This window comes from Myotis myotis, unplaced genomic scaffold (assembly GCF_014108235.1).
Source record: "Myotis myotis isolate mMyoMyo1 unplaced genomic scaffold, mMyoMyo1.p scaffold_m19_p_11, whole genome shotgun sequence".
Taxonomy (NCBI): domain Eukaryota; kingdom Metazoa; phylum Chordata; class Mammalia; order Chiroptera; family Vespertilionidae; genus Myotis; species Myotis myotis.
This window is the reverse complement of record NW_023416315.1, coordinates 61988031-62005787: the sequence shown is the minus strand read 5'-3', so window position 1 is coordinate 62005787 and position 17757 is coordinate 61988031. Positions and strand designations below refer to the sequence as shown.

General features: G+C 54.8%; 1 protein-coding gene across 2 annotated transcripts; it reads left to right on the top strand.

The window, feature by feature from the left end:
• The first annotated feature begins 10579 nt into the window (after window positions 1-10579).
• Window positions 10580-16993, top strand: CPA1 (carboxypeptidase A1). 2 transcript variants are annotated; one of them, XM_036327035.1, is made up of 10 exons: window positions 10580-10644; window positions 11070-11151; window positions 11581-11814; window positions 12017-12118; window positions 12607-12708; window positions 12919-13029; window positions 13655-13745; window positions 14231-14430; window positions 14838-14922; window positions 16781-16993. In XM_036327035.1, exons 1-10 carry the CDS (start codon window positions 10580-10582, stop codon window positions 16966-16968), a joined length of 1260 nt encoding a protein of 419 aa, XP_036182928.1. In that variant the 3' UTR covers window positions 16969-16993. The 2 variants fall into 2 exon arrangements, with proteins under 2 accessions (XP_036182928.1, XP_036182927.1); XM_036327034.1 differs by having other exon boundaries at window positions 16695-16993.
• Window positions 16994-17757: the final 764 nt, after the last annotated feature.

Genomic DNA, 17757 nt, shown 5'->3' with positions numbered 1-17757 from the left:
GATGGATTTGGGTAAATCTGAAGCAGAAAGCAAGACATTTTATTCATAAGGGCCAGACTTTTGTTGTTGTTGTGGGTATCCCTGGATTGGCCCCTGCAAGATGCAAAACACAGGGTTTTACTATAAATCACCGACAAGGAAGAAAGTGGGGTGAAATCAGGACAAGTCCCTCTTTTCATCCAACCTGTCAAAGAACAGAGGTTGGACCAGTTAATGGAAGGAGGACATCAGTGATGATTAAAACTATAGGTCAGGCCCATTCCAACACGGCACGTGAGCGGTAGCTAAATAATCGTTGAGCAAGGGGTCTGGGCAAATGATTAGAGCCAGGGATTCGGCTGGGGACACCTCAGTGGCGCAGCTGTGGAGAGCTCTGAGCAAATAGACAAGAAGGGTTCAGGTAAGGAGGCCCAGGTAGAGGCAAGAAGGCCAAGCCCCGGGGAGAGGCCGGAGCCCAGGTCCAGAGGTGCCAGGTGGGAGGCCTGAGAAAGTCAGGGCAACGGACCCCTGAAGGACACAGAGCATCTCCAGGGGATGAGCCAGCAACAGAGGAGGAGAGAATCCCCATTCGGGCTGCAGTTTCCCAAAAGAGACGGAGGATTTTTCAAGCTGGAAGCTGTGTGAGCGATCTAGAATTTCAAAGCTGCAGTTTTCTGCTCTACGTGGAAATACGAGGTCATGGGCTAAGTGAATATAAACTGCAGATAAATAAAGCGAGTTATACCTGTGCACACTGGAGTCTGTGACTTTAACGTTTATGCCCTCTGCATAAATATTTGTATTTCATCCTCACGGGGAGGATATTATTGGTATTAATAAGCTCATTTTTCAGTTAAGGAAAGCACCATTTGGAGAGGTTTAAAAAAACCATTCAAGGCCACACGGCTGGAAAGTTGTTGAAGGACATTTGAACTTGGGTTTTCCTAAAAACAAGATCCCCGTCACAAAAACCACTCTTTGGCCACACCTGCAGCAGAGTTCGTGGGGAGTCATTTAACATGAATATTTTTGTGTTCCACCCCCAGGCTGAAACGGAATCTTTGGGGTGGACTCCTCAGTTCAGCATTTTTTTTCCATCTGCCCAGGAGATCAGAGGTCCCTTAAAAGCTGATCCCTGCTCGCCTGCCTCCCAGAGGAAACATGCTGGCATCTTCCAGGGGCGGTGGGGCTTTGGTCTCCCACCCCCGGCATGGCCCATTAGGGCTGAAGGTGGCTGCAACAGTGCGAGGCTGGTCATCCTCCTCCAAAATATTCCCAAAGGGCTGCATGGCCCTGGACTAAAGCAGTGTGGTCTGCAGACCACAGGCCGCAGCACCTGGAAGTTTGTGGGAAATGCAAATTCTTGGGCCACCCCAGACCTGCGGAGCCAGACTCTGTGGGGAGGGGACCCAGGTGACGCGGAGCTGGAGACGCACTGCCCTAGAGGCGGGAGTGTCTGGACCCTGGTGGATTTCCCAGGGACAGTGAGAACAACAAACCCGTTTCTAGCACTTACTATGTGCCAGGCATGGTTCCCAATGCACGACAGGATTCGACACATGGCCTCCTCTCAGCTCTAAGAGGCAGGGCTATTACCGTCCTCCTTTTCAGCGGAGGAAGCTCAGAGAGGATAGTGGCAAAAGGGCACACAGCCCCGAGTGCCAAGCCTGGGACTGGCCTTCAGGTGAGCCTGAGTCATATGCCCAAAGCCCCTTTGGACGATGGGCTGGGAGCCTTTCGTCCACAGCCATGTTGGCGTGATCTGTGCAGCCAAGAGCCCACCAAAGTTGGGGCTGAAACTGCTTTTCGGGTGGATACCTCCTTAGAATGCAACTTTCTCCTTAAAATCCTCCAGTGACTTAAAATACAACCTGCCCCAGGTGCGGCATGGCCGGCCCTGCCTGCCTCTCCCGTCTTGTTTCACTACCTCGCTCACCAGCTCCAAGTTCACAGGCTCCCTCTCAGTTCCTTCCACTCCTTCCCAGCCAGAGGCCTTTGCATGGGTGGGTCCTTCCTGTCTGGAATATTCTTCTCATTCTTTCTTCAAACAGCCACTTCTTAAGGTTTCCCCTTCAATATCCTTTCCTCACTAGTCCTAGGCCAGGGGTCCTCAAACTTTTTAAACCGGGGGCCAGTTCACTGTCCCTTAGACCATTAGAGGGCCGGACTATAGTTAAAAAAAAAAACTATGAACAAATTCCTATGCACACTGCACACATCTTATTATGAAGCAAAAAAAACCAAAAAACAAAAAAACACAAAACGGGAACAAATACAATATTTGTATTTGCATGTGGCCTGCGGGCCATAGTTTGAGGACCCCTATTCCAGGCCCACCCACTGGAAGCAGATCTATTATTCTATTTTCCAAGGCCTTATTTGTTTTCTCTGTAGCAATGATAATAATTAATGGGTGCCTTTGTCTATGTGTTATTGTTTGTCTCCACCACTGATTTGCGACTCTAGGAGAGCAGGGACCATGTCTGGGCTCTTCATCCTCACTCAGGGCCTCACCAGGCACATAGTAGAACTAAATATTTGCTGAAGGATTGCTGCTCCTCCTCCTCCTCGTACAAATGAGGACTAGAGTTAGCATTATGTGACAGAAAGCCGCTTCACGGTGGGTTAGCCAGACCAGGGGCTTCTTTCTATCACAGAACAAGAAGTCATCCGAAGTGGGCCGTTCCCTCTGGTTCAGCGGCGCCTTCATGCACTGGCGACCGGACGCCTGTGGCCTGATCTGTGTTGCCACTCTGCTGTCATTCTGACCCCTAGACTACCTCCATCATATAACTGAAGTCCAGGCAGGAGAGGCGAGGGGCAAAAAATGTGAGCCAGCTATGGATTTAAACTCACATCTTATTGGCTGGGACTGTGTCGGGTGGCCACGCCCAGGTGTAAGGGCACCTTGCTCCCCAAATGAAACTTGGGGTTCTGCTGGTCAGGAGGAAGGGGAGAATGGGTATGGGGAGGGCAGTCTGCCGCAGATGCTTTGAAGGGGCCTCCAAATCAGTCTCTTTCTCGTTTATCAAGTGTCTGATTTAATTATAAGCTGTGGAACTCGCCAGATCACCGGTTCTCAACCTGTGGGTCGCGACCCCTTTGGCGGTCAACGACCCTTTCACAGGGGTTGCCTAAGACCATCCTGCATATCAGATATTTACATGACGATTCATGACAGTAGCAACATTACAGTGATGAAGTAGCAACGAAAATAATTTTATGGCTGGGTCACAACATGAGGAACTGTATTTAAAGGGCCAGAAGGTTGAGAACCACTGCCCCAGATGAAAGGCTCCTTTAAATGCTGCTAGTCCAGCGCCCTTGCTTTGTAGTTATAAAAACAGGGAGCCTCTGGATCATCCAACTTACTCAAGGTCCCACACGCACCCCGGCAGGGTCTCCCTCCCAGGACGGGCCCCCCACAGCAAACCCAGGGAGGCGAGGGCTGGCGGTTAAGTTGATCAAATGAAAGCTCAAGACTTAGACACGTAAGTTTTAGAGATATTACAGAATAATCTCTTTTTCATAAAACCTTCACTTTCCAAAAAATTTATTTCCTACGTATAGAATGCTAAACAAGGCTCAGTTCTCGACATCCAGCTTCGTGTTTTTCTTTCCCCCCAACAAACTGCTCCTTTTCGGTATGTTTTTTCATCCTTTTCACCAGTAGAATTTATGAGCATTTATTTAAAGGAAAAAACCCTGGAAAACCGAAGAGAGAAAGAGCGAGTATACATACGGAAAGCCGTAAAGAACCACAGGGAATGCGCTGCGGTTACTGCTTTCTCACACACAAACCAGGCGGCGGTTTGGAATGTGAGAGAGTCCTGTGTGCGGGCAGGCGGGGGCCGGGCCGGGCCGTGCCGGGCTCCAGGAGGCCCGTGAGGGGCACCCAGCCTCTTCTGTCTCCCCTCTGACAGCCCCAGACAAAGCCAGACAGAAAATGACTTTACCAAAAAATTTTTAATTTAAAAAGGCTTCTTTATTTAAAAAAATCTGTAGAAACCTAAGAAGGCCCAGGCAGCCATTTAGTGCGAGCTGAGAGAGAATCCCCGCCACGGGCCTGTCAGTGCTCCCCAGACTGGGAGGCCACACCACAACGAGCGTGTGTGTGTGTGTGTGTGTGTGAGCATGTGTGAGTGTGTGTGAGCGTGTGTGAGCGTGTGTGTGTGAGCGTGTGTGAGCGTGTGTGTGTGAGTGTGTGTGTGTGTGTGAGCGTGTGTGTGTGTGTGTGTGTGAGCATGTGTGAGCGTGTGTGAGCGTGTGTGTGTGAGCGTGTGTGTGTGAGTGTGTGTGTGTGTGTGTGAGTGTGTGTGTGTGTGTGTGTGAGCATGTGTGAGTGTGTGTGAGTGTGTGTGAGCGTGTGTGAGCGTGTGTGTGTGAGCGTGTGTGTGTGTGTGTGAGCATGTGTGAGTGTGTGTGAGCGTGTGTGTGTGTGTGTGAGCGTGTGTGTGTGTGTGTGTGAGCATGTGTGAGTGTGTGTGAGCGTGTGTGAGCGTGTGTGTGTGAGCGTGTGTGTGTGAGCGTGTGTGTGTGTGTGTGAGTGTGTGTGTGTGTGTGTGAGCATGTGTGAGCGTGTGTGAGCGTGTGTGTGTGAGCGTGTGTGTGTGAGTGTGTGTGTGTGTGTGTGAGTGTGTGTGTGTGTGTGTGTGAGCATGTGTGAGTGTGTGTGAGTGTGTGTGAGCGTGTGTGAGCGTGTGTGTGTGAGCGTGTGTGTGTGTGTGTGAGCATGTGTGAGTGTGTGTGAGCGTGTGTGTGTGTGTGTGAGCGTGTGTGTGTGTGTGTGTGAGCATGTGTGAGTGTGTGTGAGCGTGTGTGAGCGTGTGTGTGAGCGTGTTGAGCGGTGTGTGTGAGCGTGTGTGTGTGAGTGTGTGTGTGTGTGTGAGTGTGTGTGTGTGTGTGTGTGAGCATGTGTGAGTGTGTGTGAGTGTGTGTGAGCGTGTGTGAGCGTGTGTGTGTGAGCGTTGTGTGTGTGTGTGTGAGCATGTGTGAGTGTGTGTGAGCGTGTGTGTGTGTGTGTGAGCGTGTGGTGTGTGTGTGTGAGCGTGTGTGTGTGTGTGTGTGAGCATGTGTGAGTGTGTGTGAGCGTGTGGGTGAGTGTGTGTGAGCATGTGTGTGAGAGCGTGTGTGTGTGCATGTGTGTGCATGTGTGTGAGTGTGTGTGCGCGTGTACATGTGTGTGAGCGTGTGTGTGTGAGCGTATGTGTGTAAATAATTGTCTTCGGGGAGGGGGTGGTGTCCTGAAGGGCAACCTTTGGAGGTTCTCCTTCCCTGAGTACCTGGGACAATCCTTGGGAACAAGGACATGTTTGCAAATCCATTTTTTGGCTTGTTTGGCCTCCCTCCTTCCCCCTGCCACCCTGAGGTCTGGAGTTGGCCTCCTGCTCTCCCCTACCCAGCTTCGCTAAGCTCTGTGGCTCTCCGTCCCCACTCCTGCCTCTCAGTTCACCTCCCCCAACTCCCCAAAGAAAGCTGAGACCACAGGGTAACATTTCACAAAATTCTACTTGGAATACAGAAGGGAAAGGCAGTGCAGAAAATAAAACCCTTCTCCCGGATGCTGGCGTCGGAGTTGGTCCCTGTCCTTTTGTGAGGCCCTCCCGACAGTGCTCGCTCCCCTCGACCCTCCGCCTGCTCCCCTATCCCAGGGGCAGCCCACTCTGCCCCCCAAGTCCAGGAACAGCCCTCCCCACTCTCTCTCTCAGGCAAAGTAAGAAGCGAACTCCCCTCCCCCATATCCCCTTTTCCACGGTGGCCACTCCTGCTTAGGTCCTCTTTCCAGATCTCTGTTCTGGGATGTGGGCTGCGACTTGACGTTCCCCTGGAGCACTTCTCTCTTCAGGTGACTCTTCCTCCAGAGCCTTCTGGTCCCTTCTGGAGACAAGCACCGCTGGCCACCTTACAGCGACGGTTCTGCAGCTTCAAAGAAAACAAGCAACAGGCTCTGGGCGCTCAGTTATGAAAGCAAAACTCAGAGGACCCTGTCAGAACCTCCTCCTTCCAGCCTGCCAGGCAGCCCCAGCCCCAGCCCCCCACTGAGCCTCAGCAGGATGTGGCCCCTCTTGACCGACACTGCCCTGGGAGCACTGATCTTGCAAGTTGGCCGCAGAGCCCCTGTGGCCCTATTCCAGGCTCCACACAAACCGGGAAAGCCTCTCTGCCCTGCCCCGAGCGGTCACCGCAGCTGCGACCAGAAATACAAACGCCCTAGAACCCAAGGGTCACAGCTGGAAGGGACCATGGAGATCACGGTGCCCAACTCCTCGTTTCATAACCGAGGAAACGGAGGCCCGGGGTGTGCAGGACCCCGCCCGAAATCACAGCCTGGCTTTGTGGCAATCTACTTTAGAAGGCGTGCCATCCTCCTTTCCTCTCTTCAGAAGCTGGAGGGTGTCTTGTGTTGCTGTGCATCTCTCCAGTCACATGGGACAGAAAACCAACTTGAAAATGCTTGAGAAAGAAAGGAATTTGCTGGCTCATTCCTAGAGCTGGGGCGGGTATGGCGGGGTCGGTCCTGAGTCATATGGCCTCAGCGTAGGGAAATGGAGGTGCTGTTACCCGAAGGAGGAGGATACCATAGGGCGAGAGTGGGGTGTCTGTTACAGTCCACCTCTTGGCTGCTCTAAATTCTCATCGACTTCTCTTCCCAGACACACAACTGCGCCACACACAACCTTAAACACACTGGCCAACGGAAGACAGCGGAAGTCTCCTGCTTAACTGGGTCCAGCCATTCTGACTGCGCCCATCTGTGCTCTCTGCGAGGATTTCCCTGGCCTACTGTCCCCTTTGCTCCCTCATCTAGACACGAGGGACTGGTTCTTCTGCCTCTTTAACAGCCTATTCTCTAGGTTTTGGTTTGAGGGTCTCTGAGCAGCGTCTTAGAGCCTCTGTTTACCACGCCTGGGCATTCTCTGGCCACCGGGCTGTCATGGGTACTTGTCCAGTTTGTGCACAGACAAAGGCATTCTGCTGGGAGGCTGAGGGACTGTGTCTGCCCAGAGGGGAGGGGGCCTTTCCCCATGTCACATAAAGGTTCCCTAGACTGAAAATTGTATTGTCTCCCAACAGTACAAGCACTTAAAGGTTTACTAAGTACAGCATTTGGAATGCTTTTCATTTTAATTGATTAACTAATGAATTTATTTAATCCTCACCCAAAGATATTTTTCCATTGATTTTTAGGGAGAGTGGAAGAGAGAGGGCAAGACAGAGAGAAGCACTGGACACATCAATTGCTTGCCTCCTGCATGAGCCCCCACCAAGGCGTGGGCCGGGGAGGACCCTGCAACCAAGGTACCTGCCCTTGACCGAATTGAACCCGGGACCTTTTAGTCCGCAGGCTGATGCTGTATCCACTGAACCAAACTGGCTAGGGCAGGAGTGTTTTTCACAAAAACAACAGAAACCCCAATTAGTGAAAAGGACAATATGCAGAGAAACGTGTGTCTTTTTCAAGAGTGAGGAAGTGTTTTCTAGAAACTTCTTTGCTGACCTCCCCCCCACATCTCATTGGCAAAACTGGGTCACATGCCCATCCCTAAACCAGTCACTTGACTGCTCTTCGACTTAGTCCCTGAGCTGGGAAGGGGGTGACTTCCCTGAGGGGTGATGGCTGCACATAATTCGGGTTTGTTCGGCCAGGAAGAAGGGAGGGACACCGTGAACACCAGTCCGTGGGCCTCCATCGGGCCTCCGTCTATTTGCATTCAGGCACTTGCCTGGCCACCTGTCCTTGAGCCTAGATGCCAGCCTAGTGGTTTCTTTCTCATGCTCAGAGGGCTTGGTTCTCTGCCTATTCCCCCAGCTTCCAGCCCAGTGGCCTTCCTCTCCGCCTTGCTTTGGACCCATGCGAGACCAGCCCGCGGAATGGGAAGGCAGAGCTGAGGCCCTCTGCCCCACGTCCCATTCTAGCAAACGTCTCTACCAAGAGGCACTTTTCAGCTTCCTGAGGTGCTTGGCAAAGACGTGGGGAATTAGGCTAGTCTTCACCTGGGACCCCATTCCTCAGCTTCCGGCCAGTGCGGGCCCTCATTTGTTTACAGCATTGAGTTAGTCTTTCCCAACTTTGCAAGAAAATAGATTCTATGACTCTTGGACACCTTAGATGGCTGGCTGGAGGCTGCAGGAGGCCCTCTCCGGAGGCTGTGCCCTTTCCCACCCCTCCTCCCTTTTCCCATGGGCTTGTCTTTTCTGGAATTCACAGAAGGCCTCAGCATTAGCCAACACCCTACACATGTGTAGTGTACATAAAACAGAGTCAAAATTATAGGACAGCTTTAGATTTAGACATAGAAAAAAATACATATATATTTTTTAAATAATGCAGACCAAGGAAGGCCTCCACAAGCCTTCTTTCCTGGAGGGGGCAGATTGGAGAGTTTGAGAAGACTGCAGGGCACTGAGATGAGACTGTGAGGACCAGGTAAGACGGGTCCTCATCTGAGCACATTTAGAGTCTGGCTGGGGAGATAGAAATAACACTCCAGCTACAAGGAAGGAGGAGTAAGTGTGAGTTCATGTGATAAGCATCCCTTCTCTTCCCGGCCTGGCAAAATCCTGTCATGAAGACGCAGATGAGATGTCCCCTTCTTGGTAAAGTCTTCCCTGGACCCTCCTACGTGGACCCATAGTGCTGAGTCCATAGCCCCCCTGGTGCTTTTCAGGCCACACCCCGGAGAACCCCCTGCTCAGGTCTCCCGCAGTGAGGGGAGCATCTCCGGGAAGTCTCTTGCGTGTCTAATTCTGTTTTGGCAACAGCTTCTTGTAAGACCTGTCGGAGAACCAGCATGTTAGTTGGTCACTTTCCCACCAGACCGAGAGCTCTGAGATCGGGGACCAGTCAGCAGGGGACATAGCTGAGATGAGGGCACACTTCCCACGGCTGTTCCCAGCTGGCGACAGCAAAGCGGGCACTAGGGCCAGCCTTCCTGAGGAATGCAGGACTCGCCCGATGACCATGTTGGCTCACAGATGGCACAACAGCCTGGCTGTCATGGTCTCAGCACTGTGCTGCCGTCTGAGCTCCTCCTGCCCACCCCTCCGTCCTTCCCCCTCCATCCTTTCCCCTCCCTCCTTCCCCCTCCGTCCCCAGGTGTCAGACCCCACATCTGGTGAAGGTGCTCCTGCCTTCTGATCCCTCCTCGTTATCCTTCCTGGGCATTTCTCCCCATGACTCCCTGGCACGTCTGGTCTAGTCTTGATGGCAGCTTCTTGGAGGACCTGAGAGTTGGTTATTCCTGTCTTCCCTGCTGGGCCCTGAGCTCCCTGAGATCGGGGACCAGGCGTCCTGGGCACCATCTCACAGTGGAGCACAGTGCCTGGCCCAGAAGGATGACGGCACGAAGGGATGCAACTTCAGAGAAGGGGCAGATGAGTGCGGGAGGAAGAAGCCAGAGGAAGCTTCAGGGAGGAAGCGAGCCTTGCCTGGGCCTGAAGGCTGTAGAGTGGAAAACAACAGTCTTCATGGAGGCGCAGGACCTGGGGTGGGGTGGTGGGGGGTTAGTATTTCATCGTCTGGGTTCAGGAGGAGGCCGTGGGCTACTAGAATGGGTCACTCTGCCTGGACACAGGAGGGTTGGCAGGTAGGGGTGGGGCAGAGAGGCAGAGGGAGCACATGGAAACCAGGAAGGGCAACTGAGGCTGTCGTCAGCACCCACGTTGGAGGCTCTGAGACAGAGCCGGGCCCCCAGATGGTGCCGGGAGCTGCTGGGGCCCCTGTGGATCCGGGTGGATTTTCCGTAGATGTCTCCATGATGAGATCAGAGTCCAGAGCCAGAGCCAGAGCCAATTCCCCTTTGTGAGTTCCAGGGCCCTCTGGGCTCTGTGCAGTCCCAACCGCCTGGCCCTGGCTCCCAGCACCACACCGTCCGCTCAGATGACATCTGTTTACAGTTCCCATCCAGGGCAGTCCTGCTCCCACAGCCCTGTGGTGGGGGTGGTGGAGGAGACGCTGGCAGGAATTGGGCTTCTGCCCCAGCTGATGCCCGACTCCCGCAGGGCCCCGAGGCTGATAGGAGTGGGGCTGGGAAGTGCCCTTCAAGGGGCTGTACCCCAGAGGGGGTGTGCCCTGCACAGGGGAGGCGGAGCCCTGGACAAAGCCAACGTGGTGAGGAGCAGCAGGTACAGCAACTGGGTGGGGTACGGGGTCCCGCCTGCTCTGTCACAAGAACAAACTAGCTGGTCTCAGGGAGCGCTTCACAAGAGGCCCCAGCTGGTGTGGCTCCTCCAAAGTTCTGGCTCCTTCTCCGCTGCCCAGGACAACTGTGGGTGCCTGGCTTGTGGGTGCAGCACCGTGGGCTGTGGGCGAGGCAGGGTCCCAGCTGGGGGGCCTTAAGCCCCAGTGACCTTCAGGCCCTTCATGGCCAAGGGATTGAGCCCCAGCTTATCTCTCCAGCTGCCCTGTTCCCTGCCACTTTATCAGGAAGGGTGAGAAGGTATCAGAGCTCGGATCTCCCACCGCTCCCTCCCCGTGGGACAGCACCCAGGTGCAAGGGGAGGCCAGCTCTCGGGCACAGGCAGGAAACCTCTGTCCTGGGAGAGTTTAAAAGGCCCCCAGATCCTCTCTTCTCAGTTGACCTTCCCTACTGGCTTCAACATGCAGGGGCTGCTGATTTTCAGTCTCCTGCTGGGGGCTGTCCTTGGCAAAGAGGACTTCGTGGGGTAAGAGGGGAGGTAGGGAGGGCTCAGCCTCCAGCCACCATCTGGAGGAGATGGACAGACAGACACACTCTGGGAGGCAGGCTGACCAGGGACCAGGGCTGAGAAGGGATCAGGGCTGCCCCCTGAGCCCTGGATACCTGAGCTCTGAGGAGGAATTTCCTGGAGAAGAGGCAGGAGGAGGCTTGGCTGGCTTTGGAGAGAGACACAGAGTCTACACTGGGACTGGGGACATCAGCAGTGTCCGGAAGGTTCGCAGGAGCCCAGACCATCTATTGCTGAGACCCCTTGTGCTTCCCCTTGCTCAGCCCAGAGGACTGAGGCCCAGCCTGGGTTTCTAGGCCGCCTGCTGCCCTCCTCCCACCGGGGAATGTGCATGGCCAGGAGGGGCTCTCGGACCCTCAGTCTCCCCCTTCTCCTCTGCCCAGGCACCAGGTGCTCCGAATCTCTGTGGCTGATGAAGCCCAGGTCCAGAAGGTGACGGAGCTGGAGGACCTGGAGCACCTGCAGGTCAGAGGACAGAGGAGCCTTCCCTGAGGCCCAGGGTGTCTCTCAGGCCACCTGGGCCCACCCTCAGCCCCCACCGACCCCTGGAGCCTGGGCTCTCTCCCCCAAGCCTTCTAGAAAGGAGCCATGGGACTGATCCCTGTTAGGAAGTGATTAAACCTCCTGCATCTTGGTGCCTTTGTGCACCTGAGCAAAGGGGGATCCCCGTTCTAGTCCTCCCCCCCGCCCGCCCTTGCTGTCTCCATGTCCTCACCCGACTCTGCTTCCTGGGCCATTTCTCTGATCATACTGGACTTCGTCCTGTGTCCAGGGGTTCCCTTCGTCCTCTGTCCCTGACATCCCCAATTGTATGGGAAATTCTGCCACCAAACCCTTTCCCAGGCTGGCCCCTCCCCAGCCCGCTGTGACAGTGCTGGCTCTTGTCCTTCCCAGCTGGACTTCTGGCGGGGCCCTGCCCAGCCTGGCTCCCCCATCGATGTCCGAGTGCCCTTCCCCAGCCTCCAAGCTGTCAAAGTCTTCCTGGAGGCCCATGGCATCGAGTACACGATCATGATTGAGGATGTGCAGTCGCTGCTGGACGAGGAGGAGGAGCAGATGTTCGCCTTCCAGGCCCGGGCCGCCTCCACCGACACCTTTAACTATGCCACCTACCACACCCTGGATGAGGTGAGGGACCTCTGGGCCACGCCCACAGGCACCAAGCTCTTGGTCAGGCAGGCAGAGCCTGGGTGTGTGTGGCACCTGCCCTGTCTCCATGTGGCCTGGTGGTCTGGGCCCTTCCACACTGCAGGGCTCACTGGAATGTTAAGGGAGGCATCCCGGAGCCTGGAAGCCATTAAAGCCGGCCTTCCCTCCTGTCCCTTCTCAGATCTATGGCTTCATGGACATGCTGGTGGCTGAGCACCCACAGCTTGTCAGCAAGCTCCAGATCGGCAAAACCTATGAAGGCCGTCCCATCTACGTGCTGAAGGTAATGAGCTCCTGCAGGTGGTGTACACGGCACATATGCAAGAATGGGCACCCACATTGTGTGTAGGGGGAGCCTGTGGTCACGGGGAACACCATGTTCACCGACTCCCCGTGCCAACAGTGGGAAGGTCTGGATTTCCATGCTGGCCTAGGTGTGCGCGCATCTGTATGCACAATTTTAACGTTTAAGTGACCTAAGCGTTTCCAATCAAGTCTCACATTGTGGGAAGTATCCTGGAGTTGGGGTGACCCAGACCAAATGTTTTGTGACCTCCAATGGTGAGGAGCAGGGTGGGGCCTGGAAGCTTGGGCTGAGGGCAGGAGGCCAACTTCTGTGGGGGTCTCTGTCCAGGCCGCGCCCCTATGCCCCACCTGAGTGGTAGCCCCACAAACAGAGTCTCCACCTGTGATACCCAGAGAGCAGCTGGCCTCTGACCCCGGGGCGAGACCAGGCCCCAGCCGGACCACCTCTCTGCTCTTCTCGTTTAGTTCAGCACTGGGGGAAACAACCGCCCCGCCATCTGGATCGACACGGGCATCCACTCCCGGGAGTGGGTCACTCAGGCCAGCGGGATCTGGTTTGCAAAGAAGGTAAGCCCGGGGAGCTGTGTGTGTGTGTGGGGGGGATGGGGGGGGGCTCTGGCCCCGTGAAGCACTGGTGCCCCAGGCCCATAGAATACTGGCCTCCTCTTCCCATCCAGAAACCGTGACTGCAGAGGCGGGGCGGGCAGGTGTCTACTGGTCTAGCATGGCAGACGCCTGACCCGGCCCCCTCACCTCTCTGCCTTCCAACCCTCACAGATCACACAGGACTATGGCCAAAACCCGGCCTTCACCGCCATTCTTGACAAGATGGACATCTTCCTAGAGATTGTCACCAACCCTGATGGCTTTGCCTTCACCCACAGCAAGGTATATGCCTTCTCCTGTTCTTGGGGAAAGCAGGGTGGGCCTCTGCCTCCTGAGACCAGGTTACTCACCCCTATTCTCAATCTCCAGGAGTCAAGGGAAGGGCAAACAGACCTGCCCCCAGGTCAGGGTTCTCAACCTCAGCGTTCTTGGCATCTTGGTCATGCTGAGTGGTTAGCACATCCTGACGAGTACTCATGAGATGCCAGTAGCAGCGCCCTAGCTGAGATCACCAAAAACGTTTTCAAACATTGCCAAATGTCCAGTTGTGGGGGGACAAAATTGTCCCCAGTGGAGACCCACTGCCCAGACCTTACTTCCTGGCTTTATTTCATTGTTATGGCAGGTACAGCATGCTACCAATCAGATGTGAATGGGGTGGGCACCTCAGGCCTTTTCACTTCCCACCAGAAGAAACTTCTGGCCACATGTCACCCATTGTCTCCTCCTCCATCCTCCTTCAACCAAGAGCCCCCTCTACTAGTATACATCTTCCTCCCGACAGCCAGTCGAGAGTGGTTTCCGGCCCCAGGCCTTGTCCACACCCAAGCTCCGGATCAGGGTGCTTTGAGTTGCACCCTGTGAGCGCCGGGGATGGTAACAGATTAGTGTCTGATTCCTTCCTCAGAACCGTTTGTGGCGCAAGACTCGATCCATCACGGCAGGCTCCTCCTGTGTTGGGGTGGACCCCAACCGGAACTGGGACGCTGGCTTTGGGAGTAAGGCCCAGGGTGATCTGGGAGCAGGGATGGGACAACTGGGAATGCCTTCTTACACTTCTGTCCTGTTGCCCCCCGTCCCTGTCCTGCCCCAGCAGCAAGGGCTTGGGGTGGGGGTGGTGGTACTGTCAGCCCCTCTTTGAGGCTCAGTGAGGGAGGTGGCATTCTGAGGCTTGCTTGTCCCTTGTCTGTAACGAGAAAGTTCCTCCCAATGGAACTGAGATCTGAAGCCTCCCTAGGGGTCTGCAGGCCGCCCCTTCATGCAGAAGTGGGTCTGGCTTGAGAGCTCTTCTCCCGTCCTGGGCGGGTCCATCATCTCTGCCCACGGCCTGGAGAGGCGGGCCCCCAGATTATAAAAGGCCTCTGGCCTTTCCTTCATCGGAGGGTGGGGGTGAGCCCTCCTACATCCACCTCACCCCGTACCCCATGCAGGGACACTTGGCTTCGCTGTAAGGAATGCCAACTACCCCCTCTCTCCTCCTCAGAGGCTGGAGCCAGCAGCAACCCCTGCTCTGAGACTTACCACGGCAAGTTTGCCAATTCTGAAACGGAGGTCAAGTCCATCGTGGACTTTGTGAAGAGCCATGGGAACATCAAGGCCTTCATCTCCATCCACAGCTACTCCCAGCTCCTCCTCTATCCCTATGGCTACACAACAGACCCCGCCCAGGACCAGGCTGAGCTGGTACGCGCTCACCCCGCTTGCCCTTCGATCCCAAAGGCAGCTCTGGGCAGCAGGCCTAGGGCTTCATCCATCAGATCTGCTTAAGGCGCGAGGGCCTACACCTGCCTGACACCCTGTTCCCCCCGGGCCCCTGACGGGGGAGACTGGCAAGACAGACCAGCCTTACTTTCAGTCTGGGAAACTGAGGCATCGAGTGGTTGAGTCACTTCTGTCACGTGGCAGACTGAGAGGAGGGGCTAGACTTGGAGCTTGAATCTCAAGTTCAGGTCCTGTGTTCTCTGCTCGGGACCTGCTTCTGCGGGGTGCGTGTTCCCTGGTCACCCTGCCACCCCTGGCTGCCCTGGCCCTGCTGTTCTGGGGGCTTGGTGTTGCTGGCCATGATGGGTTTTGTTTGGCATTTTCTCCAGGATGAGCTGGCCAAGTCTGCTGTGACGGCCCTGGCCTCCCTGTATGGGACCAAGTTCAAGTATGGCAGCATCATCAAAGCAATTTGTAAGTGGGTGCATGGTCTCTGTGTGTGACCCTGGGCGGGGGTGGGGGGAGCTCAGTTGGCCAAGGGTGCCCAGATCTGGAGACATGGGCAGGGAGAATGGTTCCTGACCCCGTCTAATAACTGCGGGCTCCGTGGGCAGTGCTGCCCTTTCTCTGCCTTCTTCGACACCTTCAAACAAACATGTCGGTTCCTCTGAGAACTCTTGTCCCCTTGTCTTGGGGTTAAGTCCAGCTTCGTGGAGAGTGAAGGTGGAGAGTTCTGCTGGCAGTCGTAGATCACCCAGAGATTCAACTTAAAAAATATCCCCTGCAATGCCCTTCAATTAGAGAATACATCTACTCTTTCCCCACTTGCTTATACAGTGACCGTGGTAGGAACACTGCTACCCAACAAATACTTATTGAGCACCTACTGTGCACTAGGCCTTGTTTTACTTGCTTGGAAATAAAATAAGCATAGATTAAAAAACAAAACAAAAACAGCCCTAACCGGTTTGGCTCAGTGGATAGAACGTCAGCCTGCGGACTCAAGGGTCCCAGGTTTGATTCCGGTCAAGGGCATGTACCTTGGTTGCGGGCACATACCCAGTGGGAGATGTGCAGGAGGCAGCTGATCAATCTTTCTCTCTCATCGATGTTTCTAACTCTCTATCCCTCTCCCTTCCTCGCTGTAAAAAAAATCAATAAAAATATATTAAAAAACAAACAAACAAAAGAAAAACCACAACAAAACGAAGCCTTACATTCTAGCCAGGGAGACTGACAATGACCAAGAGTAAATGGTACAGTATGTTAGGGAGTAAAAGGAAAACTAGAACAGATTGAGGGGACCCGGGAACCTGGGGGTGGGAGTGGGCGGGTGAATTGAAGGGAAGGCCTCAATGAGAGAGTGAAATTTGGACAAGTGTTGAAGGAAATAAGGGAGGAAGCCCAGAGGCTATCTATCTGGGGAAGAGCTTCCAGACAGAGGAACCTTCTAGAACAAAAGCCCTACCTGTGGTTTGGCCCCGTTGTAGGAATAGCAGGGATAGCACAGAGACCCTGGTGGCTGCAGCCGAGTGAGAACACAGAATTGTGGAGGCAGGTGGGGTGCAGGCAGATCTCTGGGGCCCAGAGGGAACGCACTGGGTTAACCAGCTGACCGGAGGCAGGAGCACTGAAAAGCAGGGCACAGGGACAGAGGTGGGAGGCGTGCAGGTCTCACATACGTCCCGCCCTCGGGCCCAGGTTTTGGTGGGTCACAACCTTCCCCAGGGCTGGCCTTGCTTTTGGGCTCCAGGCCTTCTTTGGCAACTGTCTCAACACCAAGTCTAAGGTTTTTGCTTTATTCAAGGCTGTCAAGTTAAATTCGGATACGCAGCCGCCTCCCTCCTTCCTGCCCAATTTGAAAGCAGCTTCCTAAGGGCTTGGTAACTGCAAATCTGGGCCAAGTTTCTCCTGAAAAGACAGACAAGGAAGTTTTGCTTTGACTCTGGCCCTTGCACTTTCCCCCTGCAGGCCACGGCCTCAGGGGTCAAATCCTGGCGACTCAAGTGGGTAGCTGGAGTAGTTGGAGGCCTGACCAAAACGGCTCCTGGGGGACGGAGCGGTTCTCAGTGGCGCTTTTGCGATCGTGGGAACTTTCCCGCATCCCCAGGGAGAGGAGAACCCTTGCCGGCCCCCCTCGGTGGGCCTCTTGGGCTGAGAACCTTCTGGGGAGTTACTAGGGAGGAAGCCAGGCTGCTTGGTCGACAGCAGGCACCGAGTAGATGGTGACCCCATCAGCGCTGCAGGGGCTCCGGGCTTTGGACCGTCAGCCTGGCCCTTGCAGTATTTCCAGGTGACTGACCATCGCTCTCCTGCTTCTGTTGCTGCCCAGACCGAGCCAGTGGAGGCACCATTGACTGGACCTACAACCAGGGCATCAAGTACTCCTACACCTTCGAGCTCCGCGACACCGGGCGCTACGGCTTCCTGCTGCCCGCCTCCCAGATCGTCCCCACGGCCCAGGAGACGTGGCTGGCGCTCCAGACCATCATGGACCACACCCTGAAGCACCCCTACTGAACTGGCCCTTCGCTCCCTCCTCTTTAGCCTCTCCGGCAACCGAATAAAGTTCGAGTGTGCATGGAACAGACTCTTGGGATGTGCATATGGGAACACATGTGGCGCGCCTGCTCTTTCAAGCTGGGGCAGGAGTGATTTAGTTCCTGCAGGCCTCGCTGCACATGTGTGAGTGGTTGGACTAGATGACCCCGAAATCCCCCCCGCATTCCAAGGTCCTGTGAGTTTGTATCCAAGTGGCATCTGTTTTAATTAGACCACCCCGAGCTCAGCTCGTCAGTGGGGTGATTTGTTCATACCTTAGTAGCAAGCTGCAGTCACAGCTGCTAACCAAATGCCTGGCACCCTGCTGTGGCGAGGAATTCCGCTCGCACAATAGTCTAGCTGGTTGGACCCATTCATCTACAACAGCAATAACTTCTAGTATGAAATAGAATGATCGGGTGGCCACTGCTGCCCCAAATAGATGTTGCAGCCAGGCAAAGCAAATTTCTGTAAAGCAAATATGGTCTCCCACTCCTGAATGAAATTGGGAGGGAGCAATTAGCTTAAACGGAATCATTTTCTGAAGATGAACACCAATCCCAGGACATTTAAAATATATATATATTTTTTTATTGATTTCAGAGCGGGAGAGGGAGAGAGAGATAGAAACAGCAACGATGAGAGCGTATCACTGGCCGGCTGCCTCCTGCACGCCCCACTCTGGGGATCGAGCCCTCAACCTGGGCATGTGCCCTGACCAGGAATTGAACTGTGACCTCCTGGTTTGTGGTTGATGCTCAACCACTG

What these genes read in the sequence shown, in the direction of transcription:
- CPA1 (XM_036327034.1), top strand. Translation starts at nt 10,580, where the DNA reads ATGCAGGGGCTGCTGATTTTCAGTCTCCTGCTGGGGGCTGTCCTTGGC. An exon ending in CCTACCACACCCTGGATGAG is followed by an intron (nt 11,815 to 12,016) that starts GTGAGGGACCTC and finishes GTCCCTTCTCAG; the next exon opens with ATCTATGGCTTCATGGACAT. An exon ending in GTCCCATCTACGTGCTGAAG is followed by an intron (nt 12,119 to 12,606) that starts GTAATGAGCTCC and finishes CTTCTCGTTTAG; the next exon opens with TTCAGCACTGGGGGAAACAA.